Raw genomic sequence first — 13,365 nt, forward strand, 5'->3', positions numbered from 1 at the left:
TAGTCCATTTTTATTGCAAGTTACGTGACATCTCTATAAATTCATGTGAACTTTGCATGAACATCATCTTTCCGGATAAAAGATAAGTAAAGTTAATTAATTCAATGATTACCAATCTAGAAACGAATGATTGAACTAATGTAAATCCTTGAAGAGGGGAATTCACTCTCTTAGCTACGATTGGCAAAGGTGTGTTTAGGCAACGTTTTTAATGTAAAAGCAACTCAAGACATATCTCTCTTTATATATAACACTAAAACTCTAACTGGGTTTTTTCCAAATAACATTGTAAAAAATGTGACTTTTTTATTTTTATTTTTTAGAAAATGAATGATATTTTTATAATAAGCTAGTCTTTGGATGGGGGACTTAATCTGTCCCAGTTGGCGCGCTTTGTCAATTTGCGAGTCCAATAATACCCGCAGGCAACATATTTATTTTTAAAATTCTATTTCTTTTTTTTTCTTTTTTTCTAAATTCTGTTTCTTTCTCGCAAGCTGTAGCAGTTGTATGGACGTGGTATAACTTTTTTTCCCTTATTTTTTGGGGTCATTTTATGAGATTCCGGACCTCCTGGGAGACAGCATATAATTCCAGAGAGAGAGAGAGACTCCGTGATCGAGCGGCGAAGATAGGAAAGGCAAGCGAGAGAGTCCTTGCGGGGCTGGGTGGTCGCTTGAAGCTCCGAACTTTGCGTCTTTGCTCTTTCCTTTGTCTTTTCTTTCTCATTTCCCCCATTTTCTCCACTGTGTTTTTCTTCTCTTTGACCTTGCTGTTGCTGCCTGAAAATGAGAGAGTGTGTTTCAGGAGCAAGCATTCTCTTGCTCAAAGACTGAACTTGGTGGCTTCTGAAGGTGGTCTTCCATCTGGGCTCTAATGGCGGCCTCCTCCTCCTCTAATTCTGTAAGTTTTGTTTCTCTCTCTCTCTCTCTCTTCCTTCTCGCTCTGCCATTTACTCTGCTGTTTTAATCTCGAGATTTCCTCTTCAGTTTCATGGTGGGTATTTTTAGACCACCTGGAACTTGGCCAACTAAAGAAGAAGAAGGAACAATGATTGATCCGTCCGTTTCTTTTTCGTTTGATCTGTTACTGTTGCTCTGTAATGCAGGTGAGCTTGTTGCGTGTTTTCGTTCCCATTTTGGTTTGTCTCTTGTTCTGTGCCGTTCTGAAGCAGATCTCCGGTCCTTGACCCTTAAGATCTGAAGTCGACCCTGTTCGCTTGGTGGGTTCTTGAGTTTGTCGCTGCTGGCTCTGGTGCTGCAATTTTTAGCTCCAGTTCCTTTTTTCTTATCTCCTCCCGAATTTGAAGAGTTTTTTGGTAAATTGAACTTTTAGACTTGAATGGGAGTCGTCTTTTTCCAACTTCTATGACGCTTTTCTTTAGCTGATGCAATGAGAATCTCTATCAAGATGATGGAATTCGGCACACATATTTTCTGCCTTATACTCTGGATAAAATCCAGAATGCGATACTTCTCTAGAATTTCACCTTCACAACGAAGGTTTCATCGCCTTATCTCACCTCTTATTTTCATCACCTTTGCAATAAATAATCTAAGCAGTTTTCTAGTCGATTTCTCAGCTATTCCATCCAAGTTTGACCTAATTGTGCTAAAAATTCGGTCAAAGCTTAAGCGATACATGTTCTAGAGTGGAGAAGGCTTCTTGGCTTTAAATACCGTTTCTTATATTATTTATTGACCAAAATATTCTAAGCCCGGCATCTGTTGTCATCTTCATGCTTTAATTTTTTCCCCACGATGTCATGACATGCACGGCACTAATAATTGTTGTTGACTTGTGCCAAAGGGTGGGAATCATGTAGATTTGTTACATTCTTGAAGCTCTCTGAGTTTGATCTGGGGAGGCTTATCTTGTGTTCCTGCTTCAATTTTTTACCATCTAGTCTTTTGCTGCTTGCTAAAGAGCTCCCCTATTGGATTGAAACATAGTGCTTGACCTTATTTGGCTGGCTTATATGTAGGGAGACTTGTTTGTGCGTTTGATTGTGGTATTATATGTATATATGGAGAATGATTTGCGTACGACTGCAGAGTCACTGCTTATTTGTGACTTCTACGTTCTAGGATGTATAATTTGACATTCTTCACCAACATGGGAACAAAAAGTTGTTGGAGAGGAGTTGAGTTCCAAAGATCCCTAGAAGCGTTTAGATAGAAGATCAGAGCAAGAGTCCTTTTATGTAAGAACTCAGTAAAAGTCAATTGATAAAAATACCAAGTAATCGATTCATCTTTTTGCTTATCGTGTGCTGTAATTATGTTTCCCCAATAGTTGTTTTAATCCCTTCATGTTGATGCAGTAACCTCCAAGCTTCAGGATTTTTGACATCATCAGCCCCAAAAGCTAGCATTAGTTGATAAGGCATCGGTCATTTTATGAAATCTTAGTATTAACTTGAAGTGAAAGGGCTGTTGCAGTTAGTTTTTCACATCATTCTTAGATTTGCTAGTCCATGTTCTATCTAGTCTCCTCAGCTCAGTAATTCTTGGAAAACTTGATGATTCCCAATTCCAATGGCTCTTTGATTATCTTAACACTTTGATAATTCATGATCCCATTCAACAAATGACAATGTCGGTACTCTTATCATTTAGATGTGTAGCTCCTCTTCTTGAGAAGTAAATATTAGCTGATTTAAGAGCTTTGGAATGCAAAGAATGTAGCTGTCCTTTTTTAGTGCTCAACCAATTCGTTGCCACATTGTCAACCTCCCCCCTCTCTCCACCCTGAAAAAGTAGATGAAATCTTTAATAAATAACGTGCAGCATGAATTTCATACAGGTTGCTTATGGTTCTACGTTTGGCCTATTATTCAGGTTGTTCGTGCTCCTTTGACTAAACTTTTGTTTCTTTTGTCGGCCTTTCATACAGGTAGGTAAAACTCCTTGACTGCGATTTTGTTTTTTTACCCAAGATAAGAATGAAACTGGGATCCAAGAAAGCGTGGAAATCAGTGGTTCCCCGTCGTTTGAGAGGCAAATCAGCAACTCGTTTTTGCTTCCTTCCCAAGGCAAAGTCAGTTGAATGTGGTCCAGGCCGTGCACCAGTTTATCTCAATGTGTATGATCTGACCCCAATTAATGGATATGTTTACTGGGCTGGACTTGGCATCTTTCATTCTGGTGTAGAGGGTAAGCCAACCTTATTCAATACAGAATTTATTAAAATTATTACTTCCGGTTGTCCTTTTGGACTTAAAATGGGAGCTTATATGCTTTATAGTAGAAAGGGGAAGTTACATATCAGGGCATATCTTAGTTTCACAGGTAGAACGAGGTGCAATTCTAACAGAACATGGAACTGCGCTTGATGCTGAGTTGTTTCCATCTAAAATGCATTTAAAAAGACTAAAAGGTTTAAAGTTTTGTTGTAGTTTGTTGTAGTATATGTGGATCTCACCACTCTTCTTCTGACTCTAAACTCTTGAAAGTACAATTGCAGGATTTATCTTTATTTTATATTCAGACAAACAATGGGAAAGATGAATCAATTAGGAAGTTAATGCTGTATGGTCTTTCTTGTGAAAATTTTGAACAAACTTCCTATAAACCAATAGCAAAGATACATTAGTGTACCGTCTGAATGAGTTTTAAACATGTTTGGAAACATCAGAGAGCAAAATGGACAGTCAGATGTATACCTAAACTAATATTGCTGCCTGTGTCCTCAAGGAAGCTACTCGATAGTGGAGAAAGACTTCACGAAATTTATTCCGTCTTTTTTCTATGGATAAGCAATCACTATGCATTGTAATAACTTCAGATATCACTGCAGTTATTACTTCCAAACTAGGTTTAACGTTTTGACAATTGCAACTTCTTTACAGTTCATGGTGTAGAATATGCATTTGGAGCCCATGACTATCCAAGCAGTGGCGTATTTGAGGTTGAACCTCGGCAGTGCCCTGGCTTCAAGTTTAGAAAATCGATATTCATTGGGACCACCTCCTTGGACCCTACTCAGGTTAGGGAGTTTATGGAAAACCATGCCGCAAGCTACAATGGTGATTCATATCACTTGATATTTAAGAATTGCAACCACTTCTGCAAGGATGTTTGTTACAAGCTGACAGGGAAACCGATTCCAAAGTGGGTCAATCGACTTGCGACAATAGGTATCCTATTTGAATCTCACTTTTCTACACTGAGTTTCTTCTGCAACATAATACGACCCAAAAGCATGCTTCCAGGGTGATTGAGTTCATGCTGGATTTTTTTTCATTTTCTTTTGCTGCTTTTGTCTTTTTGCACTCTACAAGTACATAAAAAAGAAATAAGTTATGCATGGCCTTCATTTCCCTTTTAATATTTCTCATGAAACCTAGCTGCTCTAGAAATTGGTCATCATGGCCTTGCTTTAATCCTGCCTTTAAAATCATTTTTTGAGCTACTTAAGTTGCAGCTTTTTTCACGTCAAATATAATAATGCCTTTCTTTTGTAATGCTGCTGCTTTAGTTCAATTTCTCTTCTCCATCTCTGGAGGATTGAGAAGTTATTACCTTTCCAGGTTACTTTCAAGGTAATACTTCTTAAAATTGCAACATTTGCTTATCTTCTGGACTTCTTTCACTCTTTTTATTTATTTATCTTTCATCATGTTAAAGAGGTCATTAAGGGTATTTGTTGAGTAGTCTTAATTAGGAAGAGGGATTTCTATATCAATTAAAATTATTGACAGAAGATATAGAGCATTTGGAACTGCAAATTTTCGTCATTTGATTACACGACAAGTGCCTAAAAGGCTCTTTCAACAAAATCTCCATAATAATCTGGTTTTGTCCATGGACGGAGGTAGCAGACTGTTTTCTTACAAGCCTTTCGTGTATGTGCATGTGTGTAACTTAAATGAAACATTTGTTTAGTTCAGAGATGAATACATGGTTTAATAATGGTGTGCCATGGTCCTCTCTCTTCCACGAGAAGGACCAGAAGAAGAAAAAGAACTGGTTAGTTCTTGTATATGATAAAATGATAGATCCCCAAATATAGGGAAAAGAATATGGTACTCCTTTTTATTCCACAATATTCTTCAATTCTTCCCGTTCATTACTCTCTCAAGTTTTTGAGGATTTCCTCTGTATCTGGTCCATCATAGGTTCTGCCTGCAACTGCTTCCTTCCCGAAACCCTTAAGATCACTGCAGTACGTCATGAACCTAACTGCCAACCATGCGAAAGTGAGAAGCGGAGGTTAACAAACAACTTCAGTTGCCTGTCTTCTATATCAATGAGGCAGAAGCAGTTATCTACATCCTCATTATTCCTTCGTTCTCCCCTGAGAGGCTGTCTACCGCCTTGGGAACTCAAAAGGTCTAACAATGGCTCCTTGAAGGAAAGATGAGAAAATGCCCAGAGTGAAACTACATCACAAGCGATCATGGAGCGCTGGGACATTCAGTTTCAGTTTTGTGTATAAAGCTTAAGCACCATGGCTTCTCACGTTTGCTTATGCTGTGCTGGTTAGAAAAGAAGCTCGTTGCCAATTGCAAGACATGTTTATGAAACCCCTAATTCTCTGCAGAAGGCAAGCATGTGAACTGAGAGAGAGTAATCTGTATACAATTAGGGACTTTATGTATGAGTGGTGTGCTTGTTCCCTAGGTTTTCTGTACCAGCTCTTGAAAAGTATCTGCCAACGGACTCTGTCCGATGGAATGAGAAAGGATTCTGCCCGTTCATCTTGTAATGTGTTTACTCTCTCTTTACCTTCGTGGTTGTTCAATCGTCTTGACTCTCGAATGAAGAAATTCTGCATTTATTCTCTCATTGGAGGTAATTCCTTTTTGAGTGGCTCTTTGACGACGGAAGGTTTCAATATTACTCTGGTTTCCTTACCCTAGATGTCTGTTTTGGTTCTCTTCAAGATGGACGACTTGCAGCATCTGAGAATCCACTTCAATCCTCTCATGGATGCCGTACTGTTCAGAAATATTTATGCATGAAATAAAGTTTGTGAAACCCTTTGTGCCTAGCTGTTGTGACGGATCATTTTTCTCGGGTCATATTCTTTCAAGCATGACATAACACTGTAGTTATCTTTAAGTTGCAACGATGAACAGATCAATATTCAAGGTCGCCCGGGAGAATTTAAACTCCATGGAACTTCAGTATACACTCACTGATTCTGTATTCTTTGTCTTGCGATTGCAACGCCAATTGGACTCATGATTTCCCACCGAAGGTGAAGTCGTTGGGACAGTCTTTGGGGTATTAGGTTTACACACATTGCTGGGTCAGAAAAAAGAAATAACTTAAGATTTCTCCTTCATGACACGATTTTAAACCTGTCCCTATCTTGGCAAATGAAATTTACAATCTAGACCATAATAATGGAAAGATGAAAAGTTGTGTAGGCTTGTTGCATTGACAGCGTTGAAGCTACTACTACTATATGCCATGTCACGCTGCATTGGCCATTACTCTAGCGTCCACGGCAGTGAAATTGCTGAATCTCATGAGAAATCGTCTAAGCCACCATTTGATGCTTCTCTTAAAAATTTAGTTCGTGCATTTGAGATTCTTTCTTGTCACATGCGAACACTAGTAGCAAAGACTCATCCCACCACACAGTCCACACCTGGTGCATGACAAGTAAAAGCCCCCAACTTGAGGATGGAAATGTCCCGAATAAAAGTTTCAGTGAGATCTAACTAACAGATATATCATCTGAGAGGTCGAGAATTGCAGGCAATCCTGAATATATTTCATATGAGCACCCACTAAAAAGCTTAATGTCGATATGGAATTGTGACTTCCACTACTCCTACAAGCAGACTAAACTGCTGTTCCCTTTCCCATGGCTACAAGAATTACCTCTATGAACAAAATCATTCAAAGTACAGTTAACTAATCTGACAAAATAAAACGAAACTGTGGCCAGATTCAAAAATGCCACTAGCTACAGAGGAAAAAACTATGGTTTGGAAAATACATTTTGGTCGGGTTCAATGCAAGTATTCTGGTTCTGCACAGGATTTTCACAATGATTTTTTAATTTGTTTAAATTAATAATAGAATTGAGTAATGAATACACAGACGGCATATCCAGATTAGCATTGGCAAATCAAACCTGCAGCACAACGAAAGAGAAGCTTCAGCATTACAGATCCATATTGCTGATCATAAGGTTTTATTTAGGGGCTTTGCATAATTCAAGAGACAGGCCAACGCCACCCACGAAAAAGAAGCATTAGCATCACGACCTCTAATTGCATTTCAAATGTTATTTCAACTTTTCATTAGCAAAATTTACTGTAAGTTACAAGATCAGCTCAACGATTCCCATTCCTTCAAATGGATAAAATGATAAACTTTGCTTTGGCTGCACCAGCCAGAGCAGATATCACTGTATATTAAACTCAACCGGAACAACAAATCAATTGGGAGCATAGCCATGAAATAATCAGTCTTCTTTCTGACGCAAAACACTATGCAGGCTATTATTACCATTAAGGGCCGCATGATATACACGCTTCTCAGCGAGGCCAATATCCGATAGAATCAAATGACCCTGCAGGCAAAAACAAACCAATATTTCTAACTCAGAACATGCCTTGCAACCAAAGGATTTGTAGACAGCTTAGTCACAGCTATATGACATCAGCAAAATGTAGGTTTTTCACAGCAAAGGTCTTCATAGTAAAATCAAATGATAAATTAAAGCTATGACCAATATCCAACATATAAAAACCACTGACTTTAGACTAGGATATATAGAGGAGTGCAACAGGAACTGCCCGAACCGGCCAATACCGGACCAGACTGGCCGGTTCTAGGCAGTTCCCAGGGGCACCGGTCCAATTCCTGGTTCCATGAAATTGGAACTGGTGAGAGGCAGGGTCCGTTTCCTAGTTCCAGGGTGGGAACCGAAGCGACCGGAGCGACTGGACCGCCTGAACCGAACCGATTTTTGATCCTTTGAGAATGCTTTTTCTTGATTCTATATCCTCTTTTTCACTCCATTTTTTTAAAGGAAAAAAAGTACACGGTCATTCCACATTCTCTCTCCCTCTCTCTGACATCATCAATCCATAGTCTCCTCACGTCAATTTGTACAGTCTTAATTAGTGACTCTTTGTGCTATACATCAGCATCCTTTTGCAGATTCACGTGAACTGTCATTTTCTAGTCCTGCATCTCTCTTCTAATAACTTTGTTCTATTTATCCCTTTCATTGGGTTGTTCTCCATTTTCATTCTCTGTTGATGATGGCACCACCAAATGACCCAGCCAAGCCACTCCCACTGTCCTCCAGACCAACGCCCAGCGAAACTCCTTCGACCTCTCCAAAGGCAAGCTCTCAGTCAACAGAGTTCCCATCCTCACCAAAGTCCCCAGCAACCTCTCACTGACCCACTTCTCCTCCACGCGTCACTCCTCCATGCACCCCTCCCCTTGCTCCCACCAGGCGTCAAGAACGTCTGCAACATCGGTTTCTTCAGCAATGTCCCCATCATCTCCACCCTCCGCCTCCCCCTCACCCAATGGTTTGCCTCCCATCCCAACCCTCCCATGGCCATCCTCTCCGACTTCTTACCCTCGACTTGGCCAACAAGCACGGTCCACCAATTTTGTTGGACCACCCAAGAACCGATCCTCTTGGTCCAGTTCCCGGTTCCTGGGTGGGATCGGATCAAACCAGGAACCCTTCACCCTTAGGAATAAATATAGAGAGAGATCTAATGAAGTGCCTTTTCAGCTTCAACTTTTTTATAATATTCAATGGCTTTTGATCATGTTAGAGGCTTGATCATGTCAGGGGTAAGGCAACTAAAGACAAGACAATTGAAACCACAAGAATGGAATGGCGAGTTGTGGTTGGGGGTGGAGTATGAATAGTCATTTTAAAGGATCTCTATAGTGCCTTCATGACTCAGAGACACACATACATTGCCTGTGCAGGGGTAGATATTCATGTCTTACAGAACATAAGCAGTAATTTTAGTACAAAGAAGTTAAGGAATAACATTTGAAATCATCAACATGTCCAAGTTAACACCGACATGCAAATTGCATAGGCCTGTCCTGGTTTACTAGGTTCGCAATTTACAGCAACTGCTCCTTCAGAGGTGCCTTGAGGATGAAATAGGTAATTGGTTGATTTTCTATTCAAAATTTACCTAATCTTCGAGATATCAAATTTCTCGTATTTCCCTCAAAAGATTTTCCCCCTTCCAGAAAAGGAAGAGTTGCAATGTTCTCCTTCACAAAATAAAGTGTAGATGAACTAAAATTGGTTTTGAAATATCACATGAACATAGAATGTGTTCTGCCAATGATGAGGTAACCTAATCCTTACAGCATGTACTTTGTTGGGACCATAAAGAGGCCACTAACAAGCCTCCAAGAAAACACTGACTTCAAGTGCTACACAAAGCTAGAAGGATGGCAGTGCATACCTCTTTAGCCATCAGCTTTCTGACATTATTAGCATACAGTTTTGCATCATTTTTTTCCTGCTCTGAAGGGTGGTAAACAGGCAGATGTGTCACTTCAATATGATTTATGAATTGACAGAGTAGAAAAAGCACATGGCGCGCCTGCAAAAGGAATCTGTGATTACTTATCATTTGGAATAGATAAGTGCAATTCAAGATAAGTATTTCTTGAAAGAAAAGAACAGATAGGTTCTCAGAATTTTAACTTCTGCAAAGAAGTAGACTACATCATGGATACCAATATAAAGAACAATAATGACAAGGAAAGAAATTACGCGAACTTAGATTCCATTTTTCTGTTTTTGACTTAACAGATTGCTTCGTCAATTTTGCAGCAGTCTGTCCAGTAAATTAGACCTCTTTCTTTCTTTACATTGACCATAAATTCTATGGGTTCTATTCTTAAGTCGCCATTTTTTTGGGACAACTTACTAGTTTGAACATCCTCCCTAGAAAAATGCAAAAACTTCTTTCCAGCAAACCCCAGAGAGATCATCCATTCATTGTAAAACAAATGTAAGGATTCAAAGGTCCTCTCATCATGCCAACTGAAAATGCATGAACAAGCCAATTAGAGTCTAATGCAAAAGGTTCAGAAGAAAACTGAGGATGCTGGCCCAACATTGTGAATGAAAATTCTAACCAAATTTGAAGATTCCTTAACGAATCCCATAGAAAGAATTGATAGCATCTGCCATCTGGATTTTTAAACTTTGTTGAAGGAAGGCAAAGTCATCAACTAACCCCACTTATCGAGTCCCAGGCAGGACTAAATCTCTGATAAGGATAGTTTAGGATCACCGGAAGCACAGGAGCTTTTGCCAAAAATGCACCCGTCTTGAAAGGAAGTAGGTATTCCCCATTTGTGGTTGTGCCTTCTGTTGATAGTAGATTGTTACCATTTGATAATTCTCAGAGAACATATAGAAAGAGACAAAAAAGACTGAGCACCATGGCACAATGGGAGACCATAATGCTTGACATTTTTAACCACGATCAGCAAATATGCACATGATTAAATAATGATAACCTGGAAAAAGCATCATCATTGGAGCATCTTTGTTCTGATGAGCTTCCCTAACTCTTTCAGTGATAACACCTACAATAAAAAATAAATAAATAAATAAATCAAGTATAGGCTGTCAAAAATTTGGTATGGTGAAAAAGGTTGTAGAACCCAGAACAGATCAAAAATATGAAAGAAACTGCAATGAGAATAGGTGCTCAATCTATCTTATAAATCATTCGGAACATAAAGCAAGAAGAGGAAAGTGCTAAACAATCTAGTTAAATGAAAGAAGTGAACAAAATGAAACAATCTATACTCAAGAGTAAGTAATAATATGTATCCAGCTCGTGCAACAATTTGGCCATGTCAGCCTAAGGTACGCACCGGAAACACCCTTGAAGTCAGATGACTTGGACTCTCGTTGAACATATACACAGCCAAGGCATTTGCTGACAAAAGCAAGTTATAAAGTGTATCATTTCCTAAGTACATATATCAAGAAAGGTCAATAACTGGCCATGGACAAAGCAATTAGATCAGGAATATAGAAGTCATCATATCTCAAATACTAAAAGAATTGGTGAAAGTTCATAATAAACAATGGTCATAATTAAACAGAAAGATAACCACACATAGAGACTTGGCATTGTTTGGTTTAAAAAAAACCAGTACTGTTTTAAACTTCAATATAGCCATTTGACAAATCTTTAAAATGAGGAACCAACGATCAAAACTAACAGGCAAATCCATAACAAAGATCACGTGATGATCTGAAAGAGTCTACTTTCATCTTTGGCTAGAAATAAAATCATGGAACAATAAAAACACGTGAACAGACAATTTCAGAATGCTCTCAGAAAAGTGTACCAACCTGATGAGACCAACTAGAGGAAGTTTAGCCACTGATCTCTTCAGCCATTACAGAAAAGGAAAGAGATTGTCAGCGATGATAGAACAAGGTACAACAGAAGATAAGGCACCAAAGTGATCATGACCTAAGCGGCAGAAACAGCACATTCTCTCACATGAAAAGCTAACAAACCTTGGCAACAAAGCTTGGGAAGGAAGAAGACATGTGGTACAAGATATCAACGTACGACACATGATTGGATACGATTGCCCCAGGTCTTTCGTGCTCTTCCTGTCGTTTCCCGCCATCATCCTAATGATATTGGAGAGAAGCAGAAAGGATTGGAGTCATTCCGAGGCAACAGACGAACATATGAAATTCGCAAAACCCAAAACGCAATATCAATCATAAACCACAACGAAATCAGTTGAATTGACTAGAACAACAGACCGTGGTTTCACAACCAAGTTCGATTGGCAAGGCACATGTTGAATGAGAGTACATAACAAACATCTGATTCATAGGTTTAATTGATTCCATACCAAAAGTTGATGAGAACAGATACCGAATTGACAAGACTCATTTCAATTTACAGGTTCGAAAAGCCACAGTGACCACTATCAAAGACCAATCCTAAAGCAGACGCAATGAAATCACTCCTTATCACTCCTTATCAACCAAACACAAATATCTTCGAACTAAAACTCAAAAAAGGGGGTAAAGAGAGGTACTTCGGGACCGCAGGAAGCACCGCGAGATGTCTCGTTGATCCAATAAAACCCCATCACAAAGAGCATGGCTCGAGACAGCACCCTCCCGCACGCGACGATCACCTTCCTCCTCCACCCTCCCATGTGCGCGTAGTCCTCCTGCTCGCCCTCCTCCTCCCGGTTCGGCTTCTTGAGCAGCGTGCAGCCCCTGCAGATCAGGTAGTACGCCACCAGTATCGCCAGCGCGGCGACCACGCGCACGGGCACGAGCGTGGCCATCGCGACGCCGAGGAGCACCTTCTCCCTCAGCGGGAGCTCGCCGCGGCCCATGCTGCCGTAGGCGTCGCGGCGGACGTACGCGGCGAACCGCTTCTCGAGCTCGGCCAGGTTCTCCGGCGTGATCGCGGAGGCCTCGGCGTCCGGCTCCGGCTTGAGGAGGGGGCGGTCGTCCTTGTCGGCAGGGGCGGGGGCGGGGGCTGGGTGGCGGGGGAGAGGTCTTTGAGCTCGGTTTCCATGGCGGAGCGGGGAGATTCTGCTGATGCGGCGTGGGCGTGGGCGTCGGCGTGGGCGTCGGCGTGGGCGCGTTTCAATGGAATCGGAGCGGCGTCGGCAGCGGCGGTGGTGGTTGCATTGCGGATGAGGAAGGGCGTAGTGCTTGTAGATCTGGGAAAGCTAGTGGCGTCATGGTTTTTTTTTAGCGTCTGGGTTTGGCCTTGCGTTTGCGTTTTGTTCGTTGGCGTGAGATTTCTTCTTCTTTTTTCTTTTTCTTTTTTTGGGCTTTTTAATATTGCGCTCACCAGGTGATGTGTTCGGATTCGATGCCGGTACGCGCGACGAGGATCGATTGGGGAGCTCGGATCGTAGACCTTTGATTGGGCCACGTGTCGTCATCAGGTAGCCGCCTTTTGGAGATATTTTTCCCCCCATTTTTTTCCCCCTGTTATACTTCATTTTAAATACTGCGATTTGCAGATAATGATCATGCGAGAGCAGTTCGTAATATTGAAAACTGAAAGATTTTCTTAATCAATTGCTTAAAAAGTGCTGCATTAATTAATATAACCTTTTTTTTTTTTAGGGAGAGTCCGAATACTTTTTAAATTATTGATTTGTGGGGTAGATATTTTCGATTTTTGATGGTTGCATTTTCAGATTTTTCAGAACTCTCGTATGTTGCATTTTTTAAAGCCAAAATCGCACATATCACCAAAGCAACAAGATTCGAGATGCATATAAAATAGTAATGTTGTAAATCACTAAATAGGCACGAATTGAATGGTGATGGATTAAAGTTTTTAATGCTATACCGATCTTTTTAATCATTTTCGTACCTCTC

At 40.4% G+C, this 13,365-nt stretch overlaps 2 protein-coding genes across 6 annotated transcripts; one reads left to right on the forward strand and one right to left on the reverse strand.

Moving 5' to 3' along the window:
* Positions 1-578: 578 nt before the first annotated feature.
* Positions 579-5,789, forward strand: LOC104417724 (deSI-like protein At4g17486). Of its 5 annotated transcripts, XM_010029091.3 has the most exons (6): positions 580-903; positions 1,109-1,222; positions 2,088-2,203; positions 2,896-3,155; positions 3,851-4,138; positions 5,120-5,789. In XM_010029091.3, exons 4-6 carry the CDS (start codon positions 2,945-2,947, stop codon positions 5,362-5,364), a joined length of 744 nt encoding a protein of 247 aa, XP_010027393.1. In that variant the 5' UTR covers positions 580-903; positions 1,109-1,222; positions 2,088-2,203; positions 2,896-2,944; the 3' UTR covers positions 5,365-5,789. The 5 variants fall into 5 exon arrangements, with proteins under 5 accessions (XP_010027487.1, XP_039170934.1, XP_010027393.1 ...); XM_010029185.3 differs by lacking the exon at positions 2,088-2,203 and having other exon boundaries at positions 579-903; XM_010029034.3 differs by lacking the exon at positions 1,109-1,222.
* Positions 5,790-7,221: 1,432 nt separating this feature from the next.
* Positions 7,222-12,544, reverse strand: LOC104417519 (lysophospholipid acyltransferase LPEAT1). The gene is given in 9 exon segments (XM_010028811.3): positions 7,222-7,533; positions 9,422-9,562; positions 10,205-10,338; positions 10,491-10,559; positions 10,854-10,918; positions 11,341-11,378; positions 11,512-11,631; positions 12,051-12,491; positions 12,494-12,544. Coding segments are annotated over 9 exon segments (1,167 nt in total). The 3' UTR covers positions 7,222-7,425.
* Between the last annotated feature and the right edge of the window lie 821 nt (positions 12,545-13,365).

Source organism: Eucalyptus grandis, chromosome 6, assembly GCF_016545825.1.
Source record: "Eucalyptus grandis isolate ANBG69807.140 chromosome 6, ASM1654582v1, whole genome shotgun sequence".
In the NCBI taxonomy this organism is placed as follows: domain Eukaryota; kingdom Viridiplantae; phylum Streptophyta; class Magnoliopsida; order Myrtales; family Myrtaceae; genus Eucalyptus; species Eucalyptus grandis.